The 21,872-nt window shown below is 39.8% G+C and overlaps 1 protein-coding gene across 3 annotated transcripts in view; it reads left to right on the plus strand.

Moving 5' to 3' along the window:
* The window catches only part of LOC106090664 (AP-3 complex subunit delta), a 72,742-nt gene that overhangs the window by 27,037 nt on the left and 23,833 nt on the right, over nucleotides 1–21,872 (plus strand). For 2 of the 3 annotated variants that reach the window (XM_013256939.2, XM_013256940.2), the window contains 4 exons: nucleotides 1,015–1,143; nucleotides 1,325–1,465; nucleotides 6,303–6,432; nucleotides 6,513–6,652. In XM_013256939.2, the coding sequence (XP_013112393.1) occupies nucleotides 1,015–1,143; nucleotides 1,325–1,465; nucleotides 6,303–6,432; nucleotides 6,513–6,652 (540 nt within the window). Of the gene's footprint in view, nucleotides 1–1,014; nucleotides 1,144–1,324; nucleotides 1,466–6,302; nucleotides 6,433–6,512; nucleotides 6,653–6,956; nucleotides 7,031–21,872 lie in introns of all 3 variants that reach the window. The other variant, XM_059366364.1, reaches the window with a different exon arrangement.

Genomic DNA, 21,872 nt, shown 5'->3' on the forward strand with positions numbered 1-21,872 from the left:
AGGGATAGTAGGTCGATAGGCACGGAATGGAATTCCAATGAAAGATACGGGGGCCACCACTCCTAAAAAATTCTCCGTCCCCTAAGAGCCTCCCAAAAGTGGAAGGCTTTTAGAGGATTCCAAAAGAACATGTGGGACTTAAATGAAATGTCTTTGAAGTAGAAATCCTCCAGTTTTCGGTTGTAATGTTGTTGCCTACAGAGAATGCAAAAATGTTGCATTTCCTGCACTGTCCCAAGTCTACGGTGTAAAATGCAGCTATATAAATCAGCTGTTGTCATAGGTTCCTACACCAAAATAGCGATGTACTCTAAATATTAGCCATATTCATTAACGCCAACAATTTGTTATTACTTCTACTGGTATAATCAAAACTTAACGCAGCTTTTAAGTAGGTTTATAAAGTACTTTTGTAAAGGATATATAAAGTTGATTGGAATTTTAAAAAATATTCAATTAAAATAGGCATTTTTTTTTTGCTTTTTATGTTCCGCATTAGAACGTGTCTATGTTTATACTGAACATTTTACTATTGGTCACTTTTTGTGATATATTTAATATACTCCAAAGGGAATCGAAATCACCATAAGAGACTTTGATAGTAGAGAATGAATCATCAAACTCCCAGCAAGTTACAAATAATTGATTGATTATTTACAAATAAATAAACAGGTAATTAGCACAGGATTCATAGCATAGGTCTCTCCTCCAGGCTTATTCTAAAATTAATAGAGCGCAAAACAAGCGCTCACAAGGCCAATGATTTGGGTTAAATCTTAAACCTTTAATCTTTCCTAGATTAAGTTTCATCTCTAGAAACACAAATAAGTAACTATCCCAGTCTTTTTTTAACTTTTTTCGAAATGATAAATGTTGGAGACCGACATGTTCGATTTAATATCCTGGACAATTTGTATGCACGATGTTATTCTAAATTTAATTTTCCTTCTGATTTTAGACAATTAATTATTACTTTTTTATTCACTTTCTATTTCTGTTCCTTCATTTCCACAGATACAAATGCTTGGCTATGATATATCATGGGCTGGCTTTAATATAATCGAAGTAATGAGTTCTTCGCGCTTTACTTGCAAACGTATTGGTTATTTGGCTGCCAGTCAATGTTTTCATCCCGATAGCGAGGTATGTATCATTGTATAGTGTTTGTTATTCCTTACTTTCTTGGCCATTAAGCAAATGCCAAGAAATAAATCTTGAAGAGTACATTTACGCACATACAAATTTAAGACAATTTAAAGTTTGAAATAAACCTTACTCAATGCCCATCTCTATTTATTTTCTCATTTATTTATTTTTTTTGTAGCTCCTTATGTTAACCACGAACATGATACGCAAAGATTTGAACTCACAAAATCAATATGATGCTGGTGTAGCATTAAGTGGTCTCAGTTGTTTTATATCCCCCGACTTATCGAGGGACTTAGCCAATGATATTATGACGTTGGTAAGTTTTTTAATAGGCAAATAATGACGCTTAAATTAAAGGATAAAATTAAGATATGTTGTATGTCTATATTGTATATATAAATATAATGAGTTTAATTTAAGAAGGTAAAAAGGGCTGCAAATGCCCTACAACAGATGTGTCAATGTGGCGAACTTTTTTTTGCCGTCCAGTGGCAAGTGAACGACCTCTTAATAAAATTATCTTTTGGAATAAAAATATTGAATATCGTTAAAATAAAATGTGTAACTACTCACTTTACTTACTTAAATTGGCTATGACAGAACATTTGTTTCACTAGCCGAACGTAGAATAGCGTTCCAAACGCATCGTACTTTTGCGTTCATTCTCAAATCTTTGACACCAAGTTTCGAGGTCTCTTCCACCACTTGATCTTTCCATTGGGCTTTTGGTCTTCCCAGTTTGCGTGTACCACCGTGTTTGCCTTCAAAAGACTTCTTTGCTGGAGCTTCTTCATCCATTCTGACAACATGGCCTAGCCAACGCAGCCGTGTTATTTTGAAACGTGTAACTATGGTATATATTCTGGGTATTGCGTGTTCTTCGGGACCTACTATGTAGGCACTGAGGTTTAATAATTTGCCAACCAATATAAGATTTTTTGCAAATATTCATGGAGAATACCGCTACGATCCAATTAAGCCAATGCTACCAGAATAGATTGCGGGAAATGTTAATTTATATGAAATTACTAGCTGACACGGGCCCGCTCCGCTGCGCCTTCTTTTACTTCATATGGAACAAATTTTCCTTGAAATATTTATTTTCGACAATTAAAGAGCTTTTAGTGAAATACCATGCTATGAAAATAGTATATCGCTTGACTAACAGCTTAACAATATAAGTACCTTTATCTGAATCCCATATTGGTTGGTGTTTTGGGGAAGGGGTGGTGCCCTAAATACATGGTCCTAAATTTGGTATCGTAAAAAATTCTACTCCCAAATACCTTTATTTGAGCCCCATATTGCGATGGTCAGTAAAAAATTGCTGTTTGTGGGGTATTTTGGGAAAGGAGTAGACCCCAGAAAATTAGTCCCGAAAGTGGGTATCAATTCTTGCTCTACCCCCAATACCTTTCATTTAAGCTCCACATTGACATCGTCGTTAAATAGGGATGTTTGGGGATTGGGTTGGTCCCCCAAACACTATGGCCGGAAAATATATCAGCAACGTGTTCTATTCTCATATATCTATATATCATTTATTTGAACTCCATTTTGCCATTGGTCTCAAAATTGGATATCAAATTAGTTTTCTAATCTCATTTAAACTTCTTATTGCAAAAGTCAGCAAATATGTCCGGTTTGGGGTATTGGCCCTAAAAACTATAAATATTTAGTTCCACTCTCCTTAAGACCCAAATTGTCTTGGTGAGCAAATACATCCTATTTAGGAATTATTATGGAGGTGGGATGTCCCTTAGACAGTTGGTCCCTAATGTTTATATCAGATACTTGGTTTACTCCCAAATACCTTTAATTTGAGCCCCATATTTCCATAGTCGGCAAACGTGACCGGCTTGGGGGTGTTTTGGGGGATGGGTGGCCACTCAGTGAGTTGGCCTTGGAAATATATATCGGATTCGTGTTCCACTCTAAAAACCCTCTTATTTGAGTCTCATATTGCAAAAGTCAGCAAATACTTTTGCAATATGAGATACACTTTTCCCAAATATTAATATCAGATTCGTGCTTTACTCCCAAAGACCTTTCATTTGAGCTCAATATGACTATGGTCGTAACAACAACAACACTTGGTCCCATATTTGGATATCAGATTCTAATTCTCCACTCAAATACCTTTTGTTTAAGCCCCATATTCCCATGGTCAGTAAATAAGTCCTGTTTTGGGGGGGGGGTGTTTTGGGGAAGGGGTGGACCCCCAGAAACGTGGTCCCACATTTGGATATCAGATTCGTATTCTACTCGCTCATTTGCGTCCCATATTGCCATGATCGGTAAATATGTCCGATTTAGGGGTGTTTTGGGAGTTGGGTGGGGTTGTGGGGGTGGGGTGGCTCCATAGATACTTTTCCCGAATATTGATATCAGATTTGTGCTTTACTGCATAAGACCTTTCATTTGAGCCTCATGTGGCTATGGTCGTAAATGTGTCCACTCTGGGGGAGGTTGTTGGGGAGAGGCGGCCCCCAAACACTTGGTCTCATATTTGGATATCAGATTCTAATTCTACACTCAAATACCTTTTATTTAAGCCCCATATTCCCATGGTCAGTAAATAAGTCCTGTTTGGGGGTGTTTTGGGGAAGGGGTGGACCCCCAGAAACGTGGTCCCACATTTGGATATCAGATTCGTATTCTACTCGCAAATACCTTTCATTTGAGTCCCATGTTGCCATGGTCGGTAAAATGTCCGATTTAGGGGTGTTTTGGGGCACTTGGGGCACTAGCACTTGGTCCGACAATTGGATATCAGATACGTTTTTTTTTTATCCTAAATACCTTTCATTTGAGTCCCATATTGTCGTGATTGATCTAAATATATGTTTGGTAGGTTTTAGGGTAGGGCGGCCCCCCTAGGTACCCCATCCGAAATTTTGATACCAAATTTTTATTTTTAGGGTACTATATGAGAGCACACAAAATTTCGCTTAAATCGCACCACCCATCTCCGAGATCAGTCGTTTCTGAAAATTAGGGTAAGGGGGAGCGTTCCGATATCAAAAAATGTAGTACCCTATTTTCACCACGGGGTCATTATGCACCATCTGTGAAAATGTCAAGAAAATCGGTACAGCCGTTTCTGAGTCTATAAGGAACACACAAACATACAAACAAACCTACCTACAAACACAAATTGATTTTTCTATAAAATATAAGAAACCCCCAATTGAGTTATATATAAACTATTCCCCAAACCGTGCATCTAAACTATGCTCTTGCTTGTCTCTATACAGTTCCGTAAGAGACATAACACTCGTATCCCAAAAAAGTTTGCATATCCACACTCCAAAACAGAAGAACCTACGCCCTTTTGGTAAGTTGATATTTGGGGTGATTTTTTGGCTATTATTTTTTTTTGGCAACAGTAGTTTAAACAGCTCACGCACTTTTCGTGTTTTGTTTCACTGTCAAACATCTTCAGTTTGGTTTATAATTTAACCATGAATCGTCTTACAAACGTACAGTCCAATGATGCTGGTGGCATCATTGGACTGTACTTATTTAAAGATGATGCGAATCGCAGCGTAACTGTGAATGGTGAGCGCTACCGTGAGATGATATCCAACTTTTTTTGCCCAAAATGCAAGAGTGTAACTTGCATGACATATGATTTCAACAAGACGGTGCCACATGCCACACAGCACGCGTAACAATGGACTTATTGAGAGGCGAGTTCGGTGAACATTTTATTTCACGTTCGAGACCGGTCAATTGGCCATTTAAATCGTGCGATTTAACGCCTTTAGACTGAGTTTTAAGGGGCTATGTTAAAGCTCATGTCTATACAGACCAGTCTGCTTCAATTGACGCATTGGAAGACGACATTGAAGCATTTATTCGTGAGATACTGGCCGAAATGTTGGAAAGATTTTTGGACTAAGCGAATGGACATTTGGACTAAGCGACTGGACATTTTGGACCAGTCAAATGCAAATTTTGCCCATAAGCATTCCACAAAGGAACACAGGCAAACTTCTCACATATCAATTAGTGCAGTCCGATTCAAGTTTAGGCTCAATGATAAGGGACCTCCTTTTTATAACCGAGTCCGACATCTCTTTGGGGAGAAGTTGTACATGGCATGATACCTCGCAAATATTGCCAGAATTAGTAGGGGATAACCACCGCTGAACATTTTTTCTGATGGTTGCGCTATGATACGAACCCAGGCGTTCAGCGTTATAGGCGGACATTCTAACCTTTGCGCTACGGTGGCCTCCGTTGGACCAGTCCGGTCAACATTTGCATGAAATAATCTTCAAACATTATATGAATCGTACTATCGATTCAAATAAAAATTTCATGCATTTTTCAGAATTTTGTGTGAATTTTTTTGAAAAACTTTCCTATAGCTCTTAAAAAAATTCACCCCTTCAAGAGCTTTGTAAATCACCCTTTACAAGAAATGAACAAATCCTGTAGCATGCAAATGCAAATCTTGCCCATGATCATTCCACCAAGGAACAGAGGCAAACTTCTCACATATCAATGAGTGCAGTCCGATTTAAGTTTAAGCTCAATTATAAGGGGCCTCCTTTTTATAGCCGAGCCCGAACAGCGTGCTGCAGTGCGACATCTCTTTGGAGAGAAGTTTTACATGGCATGATACCTCGCAAATGTTGCCAGAATTAGGAAGGGATAACCAACTCTGAACATTTTTTCTGATGGTTTCGCCATAATACGAACCCAGGCGTCCAGCGTCATAGGCGGACATGCTAACCTCTGCGCTACGGTGGCCTCCTGCAGCATATTTGCCGAAAATAATGTAAAAAGTTTAAATATTTTTACGTTTAGCGATACCGCTATTGAAAAAAAATTCTAATTTTCATTATATATCGAAACTGGTTATCTTTTTAAAGCTGGATTAATAAATAAGAATTTTTTTATTAGAACTTGTATAAAGTGTGTTTAGGGTATAAGGGGTCATCGTGTTGGATTGATAAGCTAACTTACTTGCCCAAAAAAGAGACCGCGAAAAATGTTCTGATATACATGTTTCTTGAAAACTCAACGAGTGATATTTCTGCGCAAATAAATTTTGAATTAAGACGAATTATTTTTATTATTATTTAGATTTTTATAGCAAACGCTTTAATATTCCTATGTAATCTTTGTTCTCTATTTCTCAGATGAGTTCAACCAAACCCTATCTGCGCATGAAAGCCGTCCTTATGATGTATAAAGTATTTCTTCGTTATCCGGAAGCTTTAAAACCTGCATTTCCTAAACTTAAAGAGAAACTGGAAGACCCTGATCCAGGTTTACTTATTATTATTATATTTTTGTTTTTTGGACACTATATCATATAAATGCAAAAACATTTGTATTTTTCATTGCAGGCGTACAATCCGCTGCCGTTAATGTTGTTTGTGAATTAGCACGTAAGAATCCTAAAAATTATCTTCCTTTAGCTCCCGTATTTTTTAAACTAATGACAACATCAACCAATAATTGGATGCTTATTAAAATTATTAAATTGGTGAGTTTTACGTTTTAGTTTTCTTATTTGTACTTGATAATTTGATCACATTTTCAGCCGTACTTGTGAGCGTACGGTCAGAAAGATGTTTTTTTAAATATGTATGACAACCTCTCTCACACTTTCTGAGAGGAGGGACCATTCAATATATGCGTTGTTATTACATTTTCTCTTCGAACACGAATTTATAAAACATACCACTACTATTATTAATAAACAATTTATAAAATACGAACATTTTGTTTTTTATATTTTATCCTTCCCCGAATACTTTTCCTAACTCCGTATACCACAACCACCAAAGTTCGCCAGCCTTACCACTATTGAACCAGCATTGGGGCGTAAATTAACTCAACCCTTGATTGAAATTATTTCCAGGTTTAACAAAGTCTTTTTTCTTATTTAATTAATTCTTTCTTAACAACGATTTATTTCAAATAAACTTATTTTTGGATTATGTGTCTTTTGGAAAGATTGGAATTCAATTTTTATTTTCCTTTCTTAGTCTTATGAGCTATAATCGTTTTGTTGTATTTTGTTGAATTATGATTTCGGTTGTTATCTCTTTTTCCATTTTTTCTGTACCCACCACCACACCAGCAGCCTTCACGTTTATTTGTTGTCTTTGACATTCATTTATTTATGATTTTGAAAAATAGCTTGTTTTTTCAATTATTGTAGTCGGTTTGGATTTTTCATTTAATTGAAATATACTATAATTTTATCTTAATTATTTTCAACACAAAACGTCTCAAACATTAAGAGAAAATTTTTCAATTTCTACTAACACTGAAACTAGCCAGAAAGAAATTCGAATTCAATTCACTGAACTTTTTTTTTGAAATTCATACATGCTTGCATAGGATTAAGACCTACAAATACGTACATAGGATTTTTCGATATTTTATAAAATCTTTAAAAATATTTCAAAATATTTTCTAGTTTTGTCCTTTCAAGTCTCTCACATATTGGTATCAAAAATAGGCTACATATGAGAATAATAATTTTAAATTTAATATTTCGCCTAATTTGAAAGTAAGAATAGCATGTTTTAAAAAAAAATTAGCATGTTTATTTTGAAACTCTTAAGGTCTGTAGGTAGAGCAAAATTCCATGTTTTTGTCATACTGCCTTTGGCCGCCAGTCCTCCCTCATTGGCTAGATTTTTCTTTTTTTTTTTCTTCAAATATTTGAAATAAAAATTTGGATGGCTAAAAATATTTAATTTTAATCGAGTCAAAGCATTTGCTCTTTATCTTCCTATATCGACCTGCGTCCTTATCAGGAAATTGATATATGTTTTCCAAATTGCATTAAACCTTTTGTAAGAAAGGTAGTCTGTCTGTTGTAAACCATAATTTTGAATATTGAGTATGTCCGTCGGGCTTTCCAAGCTTCAGTAATTCTGAAGACTACATAATCCGTATAACTGAGTTTTGATCATCCTGAATCCTTCAGTTAGGTTGAACGTTGAATCTCAAGTACATATACTCCCGAATGCAAAGTGACCATTTTCAGGATTTTATGTCCGTTTTTCGTTTTTGTGTCCCGTTCATCGAAATTCTATATGATCATTTATTGCTGCTATTATTTGAGTTGATCAGCTTAGCCTTACTAAAACTTTTGGTGCTCAAATAATACGAACAACTTGTTGAGTTCCCATCCACAAAAACTGGGTGTATATATGCACAGTACAAATTTGGTATACAAATTTAACCCGGCCGTTTTTAATTTTTAAATATTTACATTCAAAACACTTGACACATATGTGTTAAAGAAGTTTGGGTCAAGTTTTTTACGTCATAGTACACCGATATCGTTGTATGGCCCCACTACAAACATTTGATTTTAACATATGTGAAACTTTGCCAAACAGATTTTCAATATATTTAATTTCCCATGAATAGTAAATTAAGAACCGGGGATACTTAAAAGTGAAACACTAAGCAGATTAAATGAGCTATATTTTTGCGGCATAGGATGGGAAAATGCTTTACGCATCTAACGATTGTGTCCATTGTCGTATGCCGGGTTCCGTCGAATAGGCGGTAGCGATTAAAAACCCATCCTATATCACCTCGGGGTACAGATTCCACATCGGAAATACTTTTGCATCACTTCCTTCACATAGTGTCTGTGTCCAGACCTCCGCTTTGTCCTCGACGGCGTTGGGTTGAGGTCCATCCTTTTCCAACGCTGTTCAACGTATCTGGTGACTGCCTCCCAATCCTTCTCATTTTCCAGCATTTGCTGAGCTATAACGTCGAGCGAAATTTCGACAATCAGCGTTACTATGGAAATGGATAGAGATAAATATAGATAATGAAAAAAATCTAGTAAAAATATGCCCTTTGAGAACAAATAGAGATAACTCTTTGAAGTCGTTAAAATTGAAAAAAATATCTAGGAAAAAAAACAAATAAAGATATCTTAATAATTCTTTTCGATTATTTATGAATAAAAGTTTGTTTAATAAAACAAAAAAAAAATCTGCCTGAACTTTTTCCCCAAAATACCTGTTTCAGGCAAATATGATTTCAAAATCGGCATTTTTTAGTCAATTGGCTGTGGAGGCTAGAAATATGAAAAAAATTTGTTTGCTTGTATTTAGGGGACATATGACGGAAAAAAACTAATCTCTAATGGGGGATCTGTGGGCCTTGTATTTGGAAGCTCGAGGGTTTTACCAACTTTTTAATAAAAAAAATGTATATTTTAAAGTACATATTGCACCCGTATAAGTTGACATATCTTGTTCAAACTCACCTAAAACGCATCTACAATCCTCATACTATTTACAAAAGAGAACGAAAAATTAAGGTATTTAAAAAAATTTTTTTTGACCAAAAAATTCACTTTTTTGTATTCCAAACTGCATAAATTTATACTGAATTATCCAAATAACGCAACAAAATGAAATTTTAAATGCAAACGTCTTCGTAAGTCTTGGCCAAAATATCAAAAAATAAAAATTAAAAGTCGAATATCTCCGAAACCTGTGGAGATATTGTATAACTCAAACGAACTTTTTTTGCAGGGATTTTAGAGAACTAACCAGCACTATCGGATCACAAACGAAGATTTGGCAGCCCGAACAATTTTTCGAGGGGCCCGGTCCACCTTGTGATATTTTGCACATGATCCCGATAACACCTCAGCTCTAACCACTTTAAATTTCAAAGAGTTATCTCTATCCGTTCTCAAATGGCATAATTTTTTTGATTCTATCACACCGTGTCTCGTCCAACCAACTCAATTGTTAATTTTGGATGGTCTCCTTTTCTATACCTTGTGCGAGGTAACAGGAGACGGCTTCTCCTGTTGCCATATGATAAACTCATATGACTCGTAGCGCTAAAGTTCTTTGCAAAGACAGTATTTTCCTTGCTCTTGTCTGCGTTTCTAGGGCCGGCACCCATATTAGTAAAATACTAGTTGTGGTCTCCATTAGTATCTTTCTCTTGTATGGAAGTGGTCCACCTATTTTGGCCATTTGCCTACTTAGCCGTGGGGTTATTTCTGCTTCTTTCGTCCTTCCGTACTCGATTTGTTTCGAGTACGTTAATTTAGAATGCAGTCTCATCCCTAGGAATTTGACAAAAGTTTGTGTGGGGATGATAATGTTGTCTATATGCATCTCTATCTCCAGAAATATGTGTCGTCTTGCCAGCAGCAGTGGCTCAATTTTATGCATGGCCACTTGTAATCCATGTGAGTCCAGCCGTCTCCTTGTGCGGATCATAGTTTGGCGTATTTTGCGTTGGGTCACTTTTGTGTTTCTCGCCTTCATCACTGCTGCGATATCGTCTGCGTAACGCATTTGGTAGATGTCGTCAGGCATGTCTATATTCAAAATCTCGAAGGTTGCATTCCAAAAGTCTGGCCCCAATATGCCCCTTAGAGCTCTTACATACTTTCGGGCCTTGGGTCGTGCTATAGATTAGTAACCGATCTTTCAGGTAGTTCTTTATTGTCCTTATCAATAACCTAGTTACATGGAAGATCGTCCCTAGAGTTTATGTTACATCTGCCCACCTCAGGCTGTTAAAGGCATTCTTTATATCTAAGGCCAAAACAGAATGAGCGCGTTGAGATTTGATTTTGAGCATCGCTTTGCATAAATGCAACTCTGCTCACAAGTTGCACAAAAGCAACGCGGAAAGTTCAAAAATGTTCAAATTTGGCACTTAAAATCGAGCGTCATTTGGTGTTGCCACACTTGAAGTAGTGTTTTTGGTCGCTAAAGTTAAAAATTATTTAACTTTTGCGTGTTGCTTTTTTAACATTTGTAAGCAGAGTTGCATTTTTCAACGCGACGCTCCTCAACGCGTTCATTCTGTTTTGGCCTTTAGAGCTCCTAGTGTTGAATTCAGTACTGTATATTCGAGAGACCTCTCCGGGTCAAATGGCCTTATCTAATTTTGATTTAATGAGGCGCTCAAGCAGTTTGCAAGCTGTGTCTAAAATGTTTTCCTGTTTTTGCTAATTAAAATCGGCTTTTGATCCTGGCAAGTAACAGGAAATATGCCGTCTCGTAGGCAGCTGTTGTACATTGCGAGTACGTTAGAACGTTCGGCTGCTTGCACTTTAATAATCGATGCGGGTATGGCAGGTGCCTTCTAATTCTTGAGCCCCTTTGCGTCGGCATTTAGTTCCTCATTAGTGAACAGATGTATGTTCGAAGTAGGCTCTGTCTAAGGGGAAAAGTATGTTCAATATGTTGTACATGGTATCCGCATCCTTCTTGTCTACTGAGCTTCTCATTCCGAGCTTTTGCATGGCGATGTGATACTCGAGTCCCCAGAGAGTTTTATTTATGTCAAGTCTCGTCTCTTTTCATTTGTGTCTCTTGCTGTTATTTGTGGTGACCTAGAACTCGTTCTTGGCGGTTTTGTATGCGTCGTGTTTCGTCTCGGCGACGCCTCTGCTCCAGTATATTTTCTTCTGGTCGCCTGCTATCACCAGGTCACCACCTTGGAGCCTTGCAAGGTATTCGATGGTATCTAATTTCTTTTGGAAGACCTCGATGCTGTTGCTTGGGGGTAAGATAACAGTTTATTTTCGCATTAACTTTTCAGTTTGCAACAGTTTCAGATTCATCTTCACGCCATAGTCCATTGGACACCTTGGCACTCGGTTATTATTTGCTGGGTTTTATTTTAGTACTGAATAGACAAGGCTTGAAGGGCAAAAAAAAAACGCAAAAAAAGAGTCCAGTGCAAGTCTGTTTGTTTGCTGTGAAGTGGAACACAATTTGCCAACCTGCCGAAACAATACGAGGAAAAAAGTGCAAATATTTGTAAAATTTAAAACTAAAATTTGCTAAACATGTGTGGACACAGCCCTCAAATAAAGTTTATTAAGTTTTGTGCACCCAATTGCATCTGGTAATTTATCCACAACTTGGTTGTCCTGGGGAGATGTAATTTTCATACATTGTAGTTCACTATACAGTACTAAAATAAAACACAGCTATTATATCTCTTTCATCCTCTTTCGCTATTTATGGCAAGAGCGTGGGTCACTTTTGTCCTGTGCATATTGGACTGTGGGAAATTCACGGTGTTGTATTCCCAGAAGGTTTGCAGCGTCGTGATCCAGGCTTGTGATCTGTTGGGTCTGTTTTCTCTTCGCGAATAGACGCAGCATCTCATTGGATTCCTGCAATGCTTCATTTTGTAGCTAGTTTCGCCACATCTTATGCAAAGTCCCCTGCACTCTCTGTTCGGACCCTTGCAGCCTCACTCCATATGTCCCGATTCGAAGCATCCGAAGCAGCGCTTTAACTCCTCTCGGCAACTGATGTAGCCTATCAAGATCCGCCATGGCTTGAGTAGAACGTTTGCATCAGTTGCTGGCAGAGACACGAAGGCCCTCCTTTGTTTTCCACTATTAGCAGCGGGTAGACGTACCTGTATGTCCTCCATGACGAAGACACCCTTCGTCATCTTAGTGATAGATGTTGTATTTTGCACTTTAGCCTTGTCCTTCAATGTGCCCTAATAGACTCTCCGTAGTTGTCCTTGTTTCCTTTTCCCATTACAAGGAGTATGGAACCAGTTTTTATCTTCCGGGTGTTGCATTGCGACCTAAACATCACATGTGATTACCCTCTACCTGAGGATTTTCAAGGCGTCGGCGTAATTGCCCTCACGGGGTTTGTTGACTACGTCGTCTGGGCGTTCTTTGGTCTTCTTTAGTTGTGGTTTTCTTCTAGCTTTCTTCTCTTGAAGTATTGATAGCTTTTGCGACTGAAAGGTTTTCGTAAACCTTTATTTCAGTTTCTTTCCTTGGGCTGGGTGCGCTTCATTTGTCCTGGGGAGTCGATAGTGTCGTGGCGTCCAGGTATGAGTCCTATTATGTTCTACTGCGTTTTTAAGTTTCTATCTCCTTCTCTGCCGTTTTCCAGCTTCTAAAATAGTTTGCGATCACGTCCAATAGTTCGTTTATCTCGTATATACTGCCTTTGAACATCTCTACTGATGTTTCTCTATTTGACTATTACTGCCTTCATTTTCCGAAGGAAGATGTGCTACCTTGCCAGGACGTCTTCCTGAGCTATTTGGGGAGTCAAAGTGCCACAAGGTGTAAGCAGCCGTTACCTGTATCCAGAAATGTTGTCACCCTTCATGTTGACCCCAAGAGTTTCTTTGCAAGCAGTGAGGTCCTCGTGAGAGTTAACATAAAACTTATGAGTATTTGCGTTCAGAGCTAGTTCGGGCATAAATCTAGTTATCGTATCAACAGAACCTACATTACCAACTTAATGGTTACGAGACACAAAGCGTTTTCGTCGTCGTCGGGTATAAATGCCTTATTGTAGCATATCCTCGGTCTTCGCTGCTCCTAGTTGGGATTGCTTATTGTTCACAGCTTAACTATAGGTCGTTCAGTTATCCGCCACCTAGTCTGAGCTCGGCCCTATCGATTTAATCAACTATGAACTATAATCATTAGAAATTTAAAATAATAAACATACCTCTTTTTTAAATTTGATTTATTTTTTTAAGACTTTCGTTAGGTCAAAATTTAATAAAAATTAATTGTATAGAACTTTAGTTTTTTTAACCGTGGTTTCCCAATCCTCAAACGCCTCATTCAACAACATTGATTTATTTATAAAGTAAATGAGAATTTTTTGTTTCCAATGAATGCGATTGCAGCAAATATTTTTTTGTTGCAACGAGCTTTTTAAGAAAATAATTTCTTCTGTAAATTCCATATAACATTTTCTGTGAAAAATGCTGGTTCTCACCCCTGATGGTATGTTAATAAGTTTATCGATAAGAACCCTCTGGTTTTTCAATAAGAGCACTACAAATTTTTTTTAATAAAACAAAAGCGGTTGTGGATATCGATGAAATTCCTTATTTCGACGTACGTTCGATGCTATTATTTATGAAACTCGATTTATTTTGCACGCTTGTAGAAGTTCAGACGCTGAACCCAATTTCCGACGGTTTTCAAGCATAAATCGGCCGATACTGCTACAATTACGGGTTCGATATTCGAATGAAGTTCATTAATCGTCTCTGGCTTGTTGACATAGACCAAGACTTGACGTAGCCCCGCAGGAAATAGTCTAACGGTGTCAAATCGCCGAATTTTAGTAGTAAATTTTAATAATTTCGACTCGTTGTTGGCTCGTATATCTTTCCATCATGAACTGGCAAACCTTACTAAAGAGAAATACCAAAAGAGGTACTACTTTTGTAGCGTTCCTGAAAAAAAAAACCCTGTACAACAATTTACAATAAAATATGTACAAAAATGAGAATTAAAATGTTTCGACATTAGTTTTATATCTGCACCAATAGATCAATTTTCTATAGATTAAAATACTATTCAAAAACAGGGATGCTATCAGTGTTGCCACTCAAGAAAATATGGTCTACCAAACTCGACCAAAACCTACCAAGGCTCAACAAGCCAAAAATGGGGTTATGTTTTTATACCCGCCACCGGAGACAAGGCCATTTTGCCATTTCATTTGAAACACATCAATTTATACATTTTCAACGTTAAAAATGATACATCACTGTCGTATCGTTCTAACCATGTCCTTCCGTCTGTTTGCTGAAATCACTCCTTGCGTTCCATGATGATATATCTTGATATAACACCTTTTATATCCGACTTAAATGTTTGAGCCCAGAAATTTGATTTTACTACCAAATTGCGCCGTCACAGAAAGTTGCATGGCATTTCCTAACCAGAATTTACGAAATTTGAAAGAGATCCCTTAACACTCGTACCAGTTACAGTCAATATAAGAACTTGCGACTTTTTAACCGAAAGTTAAAACAGTGAGATCCCTTGTAACAGTATTTGGTCCCTCTACATCCATGGTTTTGTTCTGAACTCTTTACGTTATCCCCTGCGATTTTTTCAGTAATAAACTTGGAAACTTGCGGTCAGCCTACCAACCTACCAAGAGAATAAAAATTGGTAGGTTTTTAGGTAGGAGACTACCAAAAACGACAGCACTGGTTGCAATATGTTATTACGAGCAGCCAAGGAGTATATGTCGTCCATACTCGATAATAATGGGACTTGTTGAGATAGCGTCATATCGATTAATAATATCCGAGAGATTCCGTCAGTATTAAGTTTTTAATCTAAGTTTTTGTAAATATTTGAATGGAAATTTTGATTATATTTTTAATTTATAGAATACTATCTAGGCAGGTTCAGTTCCGCTTCAATATGAGAAGCGGAACTGAACCTATTCAAGGACTTTTAAGACTCTATCCAACTCAATCATTCACATCAAAACATATTTGGTTCCTCTCGGCTAAATTATTTTACTACCTCCTCCTCTCCTCCATAGAAGTGAAATTTTAAGTAAATGTGATTGTGGTAGTACAAATTGGCTTGACACAACTTATACAATCGTTAGATTAGGTAACCTTAAAAAAATCTAAGTCAGGAATTCCGTGTTTATAACAACATTCTTAATTGTCTCCATCCAGACAAAATTTTTTATATTTCTCTTCCAAAGCTACATTAAATATCCTAATTTTAACATAGGGCTGTCGCTCGAAAAATGCAATTTTTTCTTCAACCTTTTCAGTGAATTATATGGTACTTTTTTCTAAAATAAGTAGAATATATTGAGTGAAATGGGTGAAGAAGAGAAAAAAGTAGAATTTTTCATGTAACAGCCCAATGTTAATATCATGACATTTAGTGTAGCTTTGGAAGAAAAAGTTAAAAAAAATGTTGCTGGGATAGCACGCCCCTAAGCCGGTTCATGTCTGGTATTATGTCCCCACCTAAGTGCCGCGAAAGCCGGACAATGGCATAGGAAATGCTCTAACGTCTCACCATCTTCCCCACATGCTATCACTTGCTGCACCTATTCTGCAACGTGAGCTCGTAGTCCTATGTATCTCGTTATGATACCAAAAGCTATACTGATCTCCTTCCTACTACCTTTTAGCAATAGCCTCTTCTTCTCACCATCCGGATCTATTTTTGTCGTCCTACCGACAGTTCCCCTGTTCCACAGCGTTACATCCCATCCGTTTCTGATAGTGGAATGCTCCATACGGAGAAGCTGCAACGGCAGTTGTGGCCAATCAGCGGTATCGAGCGGAAAGTCTCAGTGAGAGGCCGGGTGGGACTGGCTTTTGCTCAAAAACTGAGTGCCTATAATGCTTGATATGACAAGGCGAGTTATTGGCGCCACCCTGTTCCTGCGGCAATCGATCCCTTAGAACGGAAGGAGCTTGCTCAACTACAGCAGCTTGACGAGGATTGCCCCCTCAACATGAGAATGTGGCTACAACAACAACACATTATGTAAACGCACACTCACACTCGACGTCGTCGCATTGTCTAAGCAATACCTTCTGCGCTGTTTGTGTTAACGCGAGGTCGTTATTGTTGATGTTGTAGGTAGCAGTGTGTTGTGTTCTATCTTTCGTCGGCATGAATCTGTTGAGTATCCAGATCCATTGAGCCAGAACTTCTCTGGTTTGCCGGGGGAAGTCAATTTCTTCAGGTGCAATAGGAGGCGGTCGTTCTCCAAGGACCACATTCACTCGGTAGCTATTCACCGCATCTGCTGCCGTATGTGCATGAATGTTGTCTAGACCCGCTTGATATGCCCCTTGATCTAGATGTTTTCTCTTGTAGATCATGTAGATCTACCTTAAGGCTTCCAGGCAATGGATACCTATCCACAAGGTGATAATTTGAATGGTCTCTACGCAGACAGCCCAGAAGGTATTGCTTAGACAGCATGTATTATCTATCCTAATAGTCCTGTATCGTTTTCGCCTCATATATCAGAATAACAATATTAATATTTTGCTAATGCTATTCGGCTATGGAGCTCACTACTAACATCGATACAATACATAAAAATATTTCAACTTCATACTTACTTAATTGGCTATTGATCTTCTGCGTTCTTTCTACAATTTTTTCTCTACTTGTCCACCGTAACGCCTATAACGCTGAACGCCTGGGTTCGAAACCTGGAGAGAACATCAGATGCCTGCTAACGCTGGCAACATTTGTGAGGTACTATGCCATGCAAAAATACTTCTCTCCTAATAGGTGTCGCTCTGCGTCGGCTATAAAAAGGAGTCCCCTTATCATTGAGCTTAATTTTGAATCGGACAGCACTCGTTGATATGTGAAAAGTTTGCCCCAGTTCCTTAATGGAATGTTCATGGGCAAATTTTTATTTCCTGTATTTGTACTTGGTCTCTCCGTTGGAGTTTTGGTCTTCCCCTTCTGCGTTTACCTTCAGCCCTACTTTCAAAAGACTTATTATTTAGGCTATTTAACTGACAACATTACCAAATCGTAGTATTTTGATACGTTTAACTATATCAATGTTGAGCTACTCCCATGGACATGATGTAATTAGAGAGATGGTCTTTTTACCCGTTCTCTTCCAAAACTGTCTAAAAAAGTTCGTCATCACAAGCGCGAAGTGTCCGTGATCTCAAAATATCAATTTTTATTGTTGGATATTTATCTTGATATCCCGGGCCGCTACCACCGTTTGAAAGCAAAGTAGACATGAATTTAATAGTATAAATGTAAGCGGCCAGTTTGTAGAACTGAAAACTCCTTTCAAATGTTATATAATGTATTTGTTCAATACGAGACAAACGTTATCTTTAAACACACAGTTGTTATAGGTTAGGTTAGGTTAAAGTGGCAGTCTGCCATTAGACTCACTCAGATGTTATCGTTCAATGTGATACCACAGTAACAGGAGAAAAAAGATGTCTTCTAGCTCCTGCCGTTGATCTATTCAGATCGCTTTGTTGTTGTTGTTGTTGTTGTAGCAGTTTATTGTGTACTATCTTTCGTCTGCTTGATTCTGTTGAGTGTCAAGACCCAGGAACTCCGCGACTAAGATGGGATGCGTCCACAGGGATCTGGGTCTGAGTCGAGTGGGTCTGGCCGGGTAGTTAAACAGGTGACGTGTATCGTGCGGTCCCTGGTTACAATCGGGACATACATCTTGCACGTCGGCATCAATCCTAGCTCTGTGGGAATTGAGGCGGCTGCATCTGCCGGAACGTAATTGAGCCAGAACCACTCTGGTTTGCCGGGGGAGGTCGATTTCTTCGGGTGCAATGGGTGGCGGTCGTTCTCCACGGACTACATTCACCCGGTAGCCAATTAACGCGTCTGCTACCGTGTCTGCATGAATGTTGTTCAGACCCGCTTGATATGCCGCTTGATCTAAAGGTTCTCTCTTGTAGCGCTGGACCTCACGCTCTAGATCGTGTAGATCAACCTTAAGGCTTCTGGGCGGTGGGTATCTATCCACAAGATGATGATTTGGATGATTTCTGCGATAACAGCCCAAAAGGTATTGCTTAGACAGCATGTAGTTATGTCTTCGCACTGGTAGGATCTTTGTCTTCTGATGGAGGTGGTCCACATGAGAACTAAGGAGACAGCCCGTCGCAGTTCGGAGGGCGGCATTCTGACAGATCTGAATATTATTCCACTGCGTGTCACAAAGTTGACGTGACCACACTGGCGCTGCATAACTTACCACAGACCGGCCAATTGCTTTGTACGTGGTCAACAAGGTTTCTTTGTCTGCACCCCAAGTGCTGCCAGCGAGTGACTTGAGGACCTTGTTTCTACTTTTGACTTTATTGCAGATTGCTGTGGCATGTGGGGAGAAAGTGTAGGAGCTGTCAAATGTATTTTGGGACACTTGATGGTCGGAATCATTTCTCCATCGACCATCACAGTCAGCTCAGAATTCACCTCACGCGTATTTGTAGTGAACAGTGTGGCTGAAGATTTGGTGGCGGATATCTTCAGATTTCTTGCAGCGAAATATGAGGCAAGCTCGTTGAGGTAGACGTTCAACCTATCGCAGATGTCATCAATGGGTGGGGGCCTGATGCCATGATCGTACAGTCGTCCGCATATGATACGATCTCTATGCCGTCTGGAGGAGGTGGGATGGAGGATAGGTAGAGGTTAAACAGAGCCGGAGATATCACCCCACCTTGGGGAACTCCCTGTTTCATTCTACGGTGTTTTGACTTCTTATCCCTAAATTCCACAAATGACTGGCGGCCACACAGATAATTCGCGACCCAACGTTTCAGGCCTGGCTGGAGGGACGTGTTGGCGATGTCCTCAAATAATTTGGCATGGCTGACCGTGTCGAATGCCTTCGATAGGTCCAATGCCACGAGGACCGTCCTATCACATGGCCTGGGTTGATTGAAGCCACGGCAAATGTGTGTGGTGATGGCATGCAAAGCTGTTGTTGTGCTGTGCAGTCTCCGAAATCCGTGTTGATGCTCGGCGAATGGAAATTCGAGAGAGACTTAACAGTGGCCCACAATTTGCCTGCACCGGTGCCTAAGTTACATTGCTCCAAGTGTTCCAGCCACAAATTCCGTTTATGTTCGTTGACTACCCTGTTTATTTCCAGATTCAGCTCGCTGATTCTGGGGTTAGCGGGGTCCATAGCACGAATCCCATCACGCTCGTCAGCGAGTACCACTGCTTGCGCCGGGAAATTGGGTCGCACTTGTGGTATTCGACCGGCTGGTATAAAGCGAGCGGCCACAAGCACATCAGAGGGGGGTGGCAGTTCATTGAATCGGCGATTGGTATACTCTCTGAAGCCAGTCCAATCGGCCTTCTTATAATTGATAAACGTCCGGCGCTCAGAGGTTATGAAGTCGGGTGGTCGGTCGATGGTGAGAATTATGGGGAGGTGGTCTGACCCCAAAGAGATGACGGCTTGCCAGGATACGTCACTCAGGAGATCAGGGGATGCGATTGAGATGTCTGGCGAGCTGCTGCACCTCCTCGTAATCCTAGTGGGGGCATCCTCATTCACCGTGCAAAACGTGGAGCTATCTATCTGCTCTGCCAAAGCTATGCCACGCTGGTCGTTACCTAGGGGAGAATGCCATGACGACTGATGTGCATTAAAATCCCCCAGAACCAGACGACCATGGCCAGATAGCAACCCACTTATGTCGGGGCTGTAGGCCTGGCCATTAATCGGGACACAGCTACCAACCGGCGGTATATACACGTTGTATATCTCTATCTCGGCAGTACCAGACCTGACTGCTACCCCCATACATTCCATGTATGGGTCACTAGCGTCAAGCGCAGGCGAGATAGGTCTATACTGCACGGAATGGTGTATAACGAAGGCCAATCCCCCACCTCCATTCCTTGAGCGATCCTTACGTAGCACATTGTAGCCGTGACAACTGTGCAAGCTGCAGGTGTTAGTCAGCTTTGTCTCCTGGATCGCTGCGACCGATATGCTCTTCTGACTCATAAAATCTACAATCTCATCAATCTTGCCTCGCAGTCCATTGCAGTTTAACTGCAAGAACGATACATTTCCCGACACTGGCCTGGCAATAGTATGGCTAGGGTGCTGTCGTTGCATAAATTGCCGTACGGGAGAGGTCGGGGGGGTCACATAGTCCGACGACGAGGACGCCGAAGGCGACGACGGCGATGCTTGTGACCAACTGCTGGCTATGTTCGCACAGCACCTAGCGACATAGCCAGTATGACTATATTCCCGTAGCGAAGTTAGGCCAGAGCAAGAACGGAAATGTACCCATTCCAAGCACCGGTTACACCTCACCGACACTGACCGATGATAAGGCGGTTCTGGCAAACGGAACAGAACCAGGGTCCGGGGTTCTTTTCAATCCCGGCACGGACCAGAAGCATACGGAGAAGGCACTCCGGGATGTGCCTCTCCCATGACGAAAAAGACGAACACGTACACTGATCGCTTTAAAATCCCAATGTTCACATCCGCTAAATCAGACAGGTTCTCAAAGAAATGAGAACCTTAAGTGAAACTCCTTCTGACTGCCAGTGCGGGACACACACACGAAAGGTGTTCTATAGTCTCTTCTTCTTCGATGTCCTCACAGCTTCTGCAAAAGTCGATGCTGGCAACCTTCAGTCTGTCAGCATGTTTTCCGATTATATAGTGACCTATCATGACGGACATAATGACTCAGTCGTCACTTTTAGCAATTCACAGCAAAGCGGTATACCTCTTCAAGTTTAGATTGTGCACAAACAAGCCATCGTTTGGATCGGGTTGAGTATTGAACAGTGGGTGGACTTTTGAAGCGCGGTCCACAAGACCACAACATCAAATAGCATCAATCCCATGGCAGCCGGTTGTACGTATCAGATTGAACCGAAGGAGACCTTCATCGGCAAGGACTGCCGCCTCAGTGTACAACACACTGCTACAACAACAACCAAATAGCATTGTAGGTCTGACAACTGCAGTATATACCCAGTGCATGACTTTTGCCAATGGCTCTCTCGCTGGTGGATAGGGTAAGAGTTGACTTTCTTGCCCTTTCCAAAATGTTGGATTTGAAGTTAAATTTCCTGTCCACCAAACACTCAGGTATTTTGCGCTTTCAGTAAATAGAACATTCTCTCCAGGTGCCACTATAGGCCTGAAGTATATCCCTAAGAGTGCTGGGAAACTTTTCCCCTAACCGCAATAGCCATGTCATCAGCATACGCGACACTTTTACACCTTTTTCTTCCACAGACAATAATATATTGTTAATAGCTATGTTCCAAAGTGGAGAAGACAGTACACCTCCTTGAGGCGTTTCTCTGCTGACCAATCTTTTAGATCTACAGATTCCAAGCCTGTCGTAATGCATCTTTAAGTAAGTAAGTTATAAATAAACTTTCTTACAGT

Source organism: Stomoxys calcitrans, chromosome 4, assembly GCF_963082655.1.
Source record: "Stomoxys calcitrans chromosome 4, idStoCalc2.1, whole genome shotgun sequence".
Classification (NCBI taxonomy): domain Eukaryota; kingdom Metazoa; phylum Arthropoda; class Insecta; order Diptera; family Muscidae; genus Stomoxys; species Stomoxys calcitrans.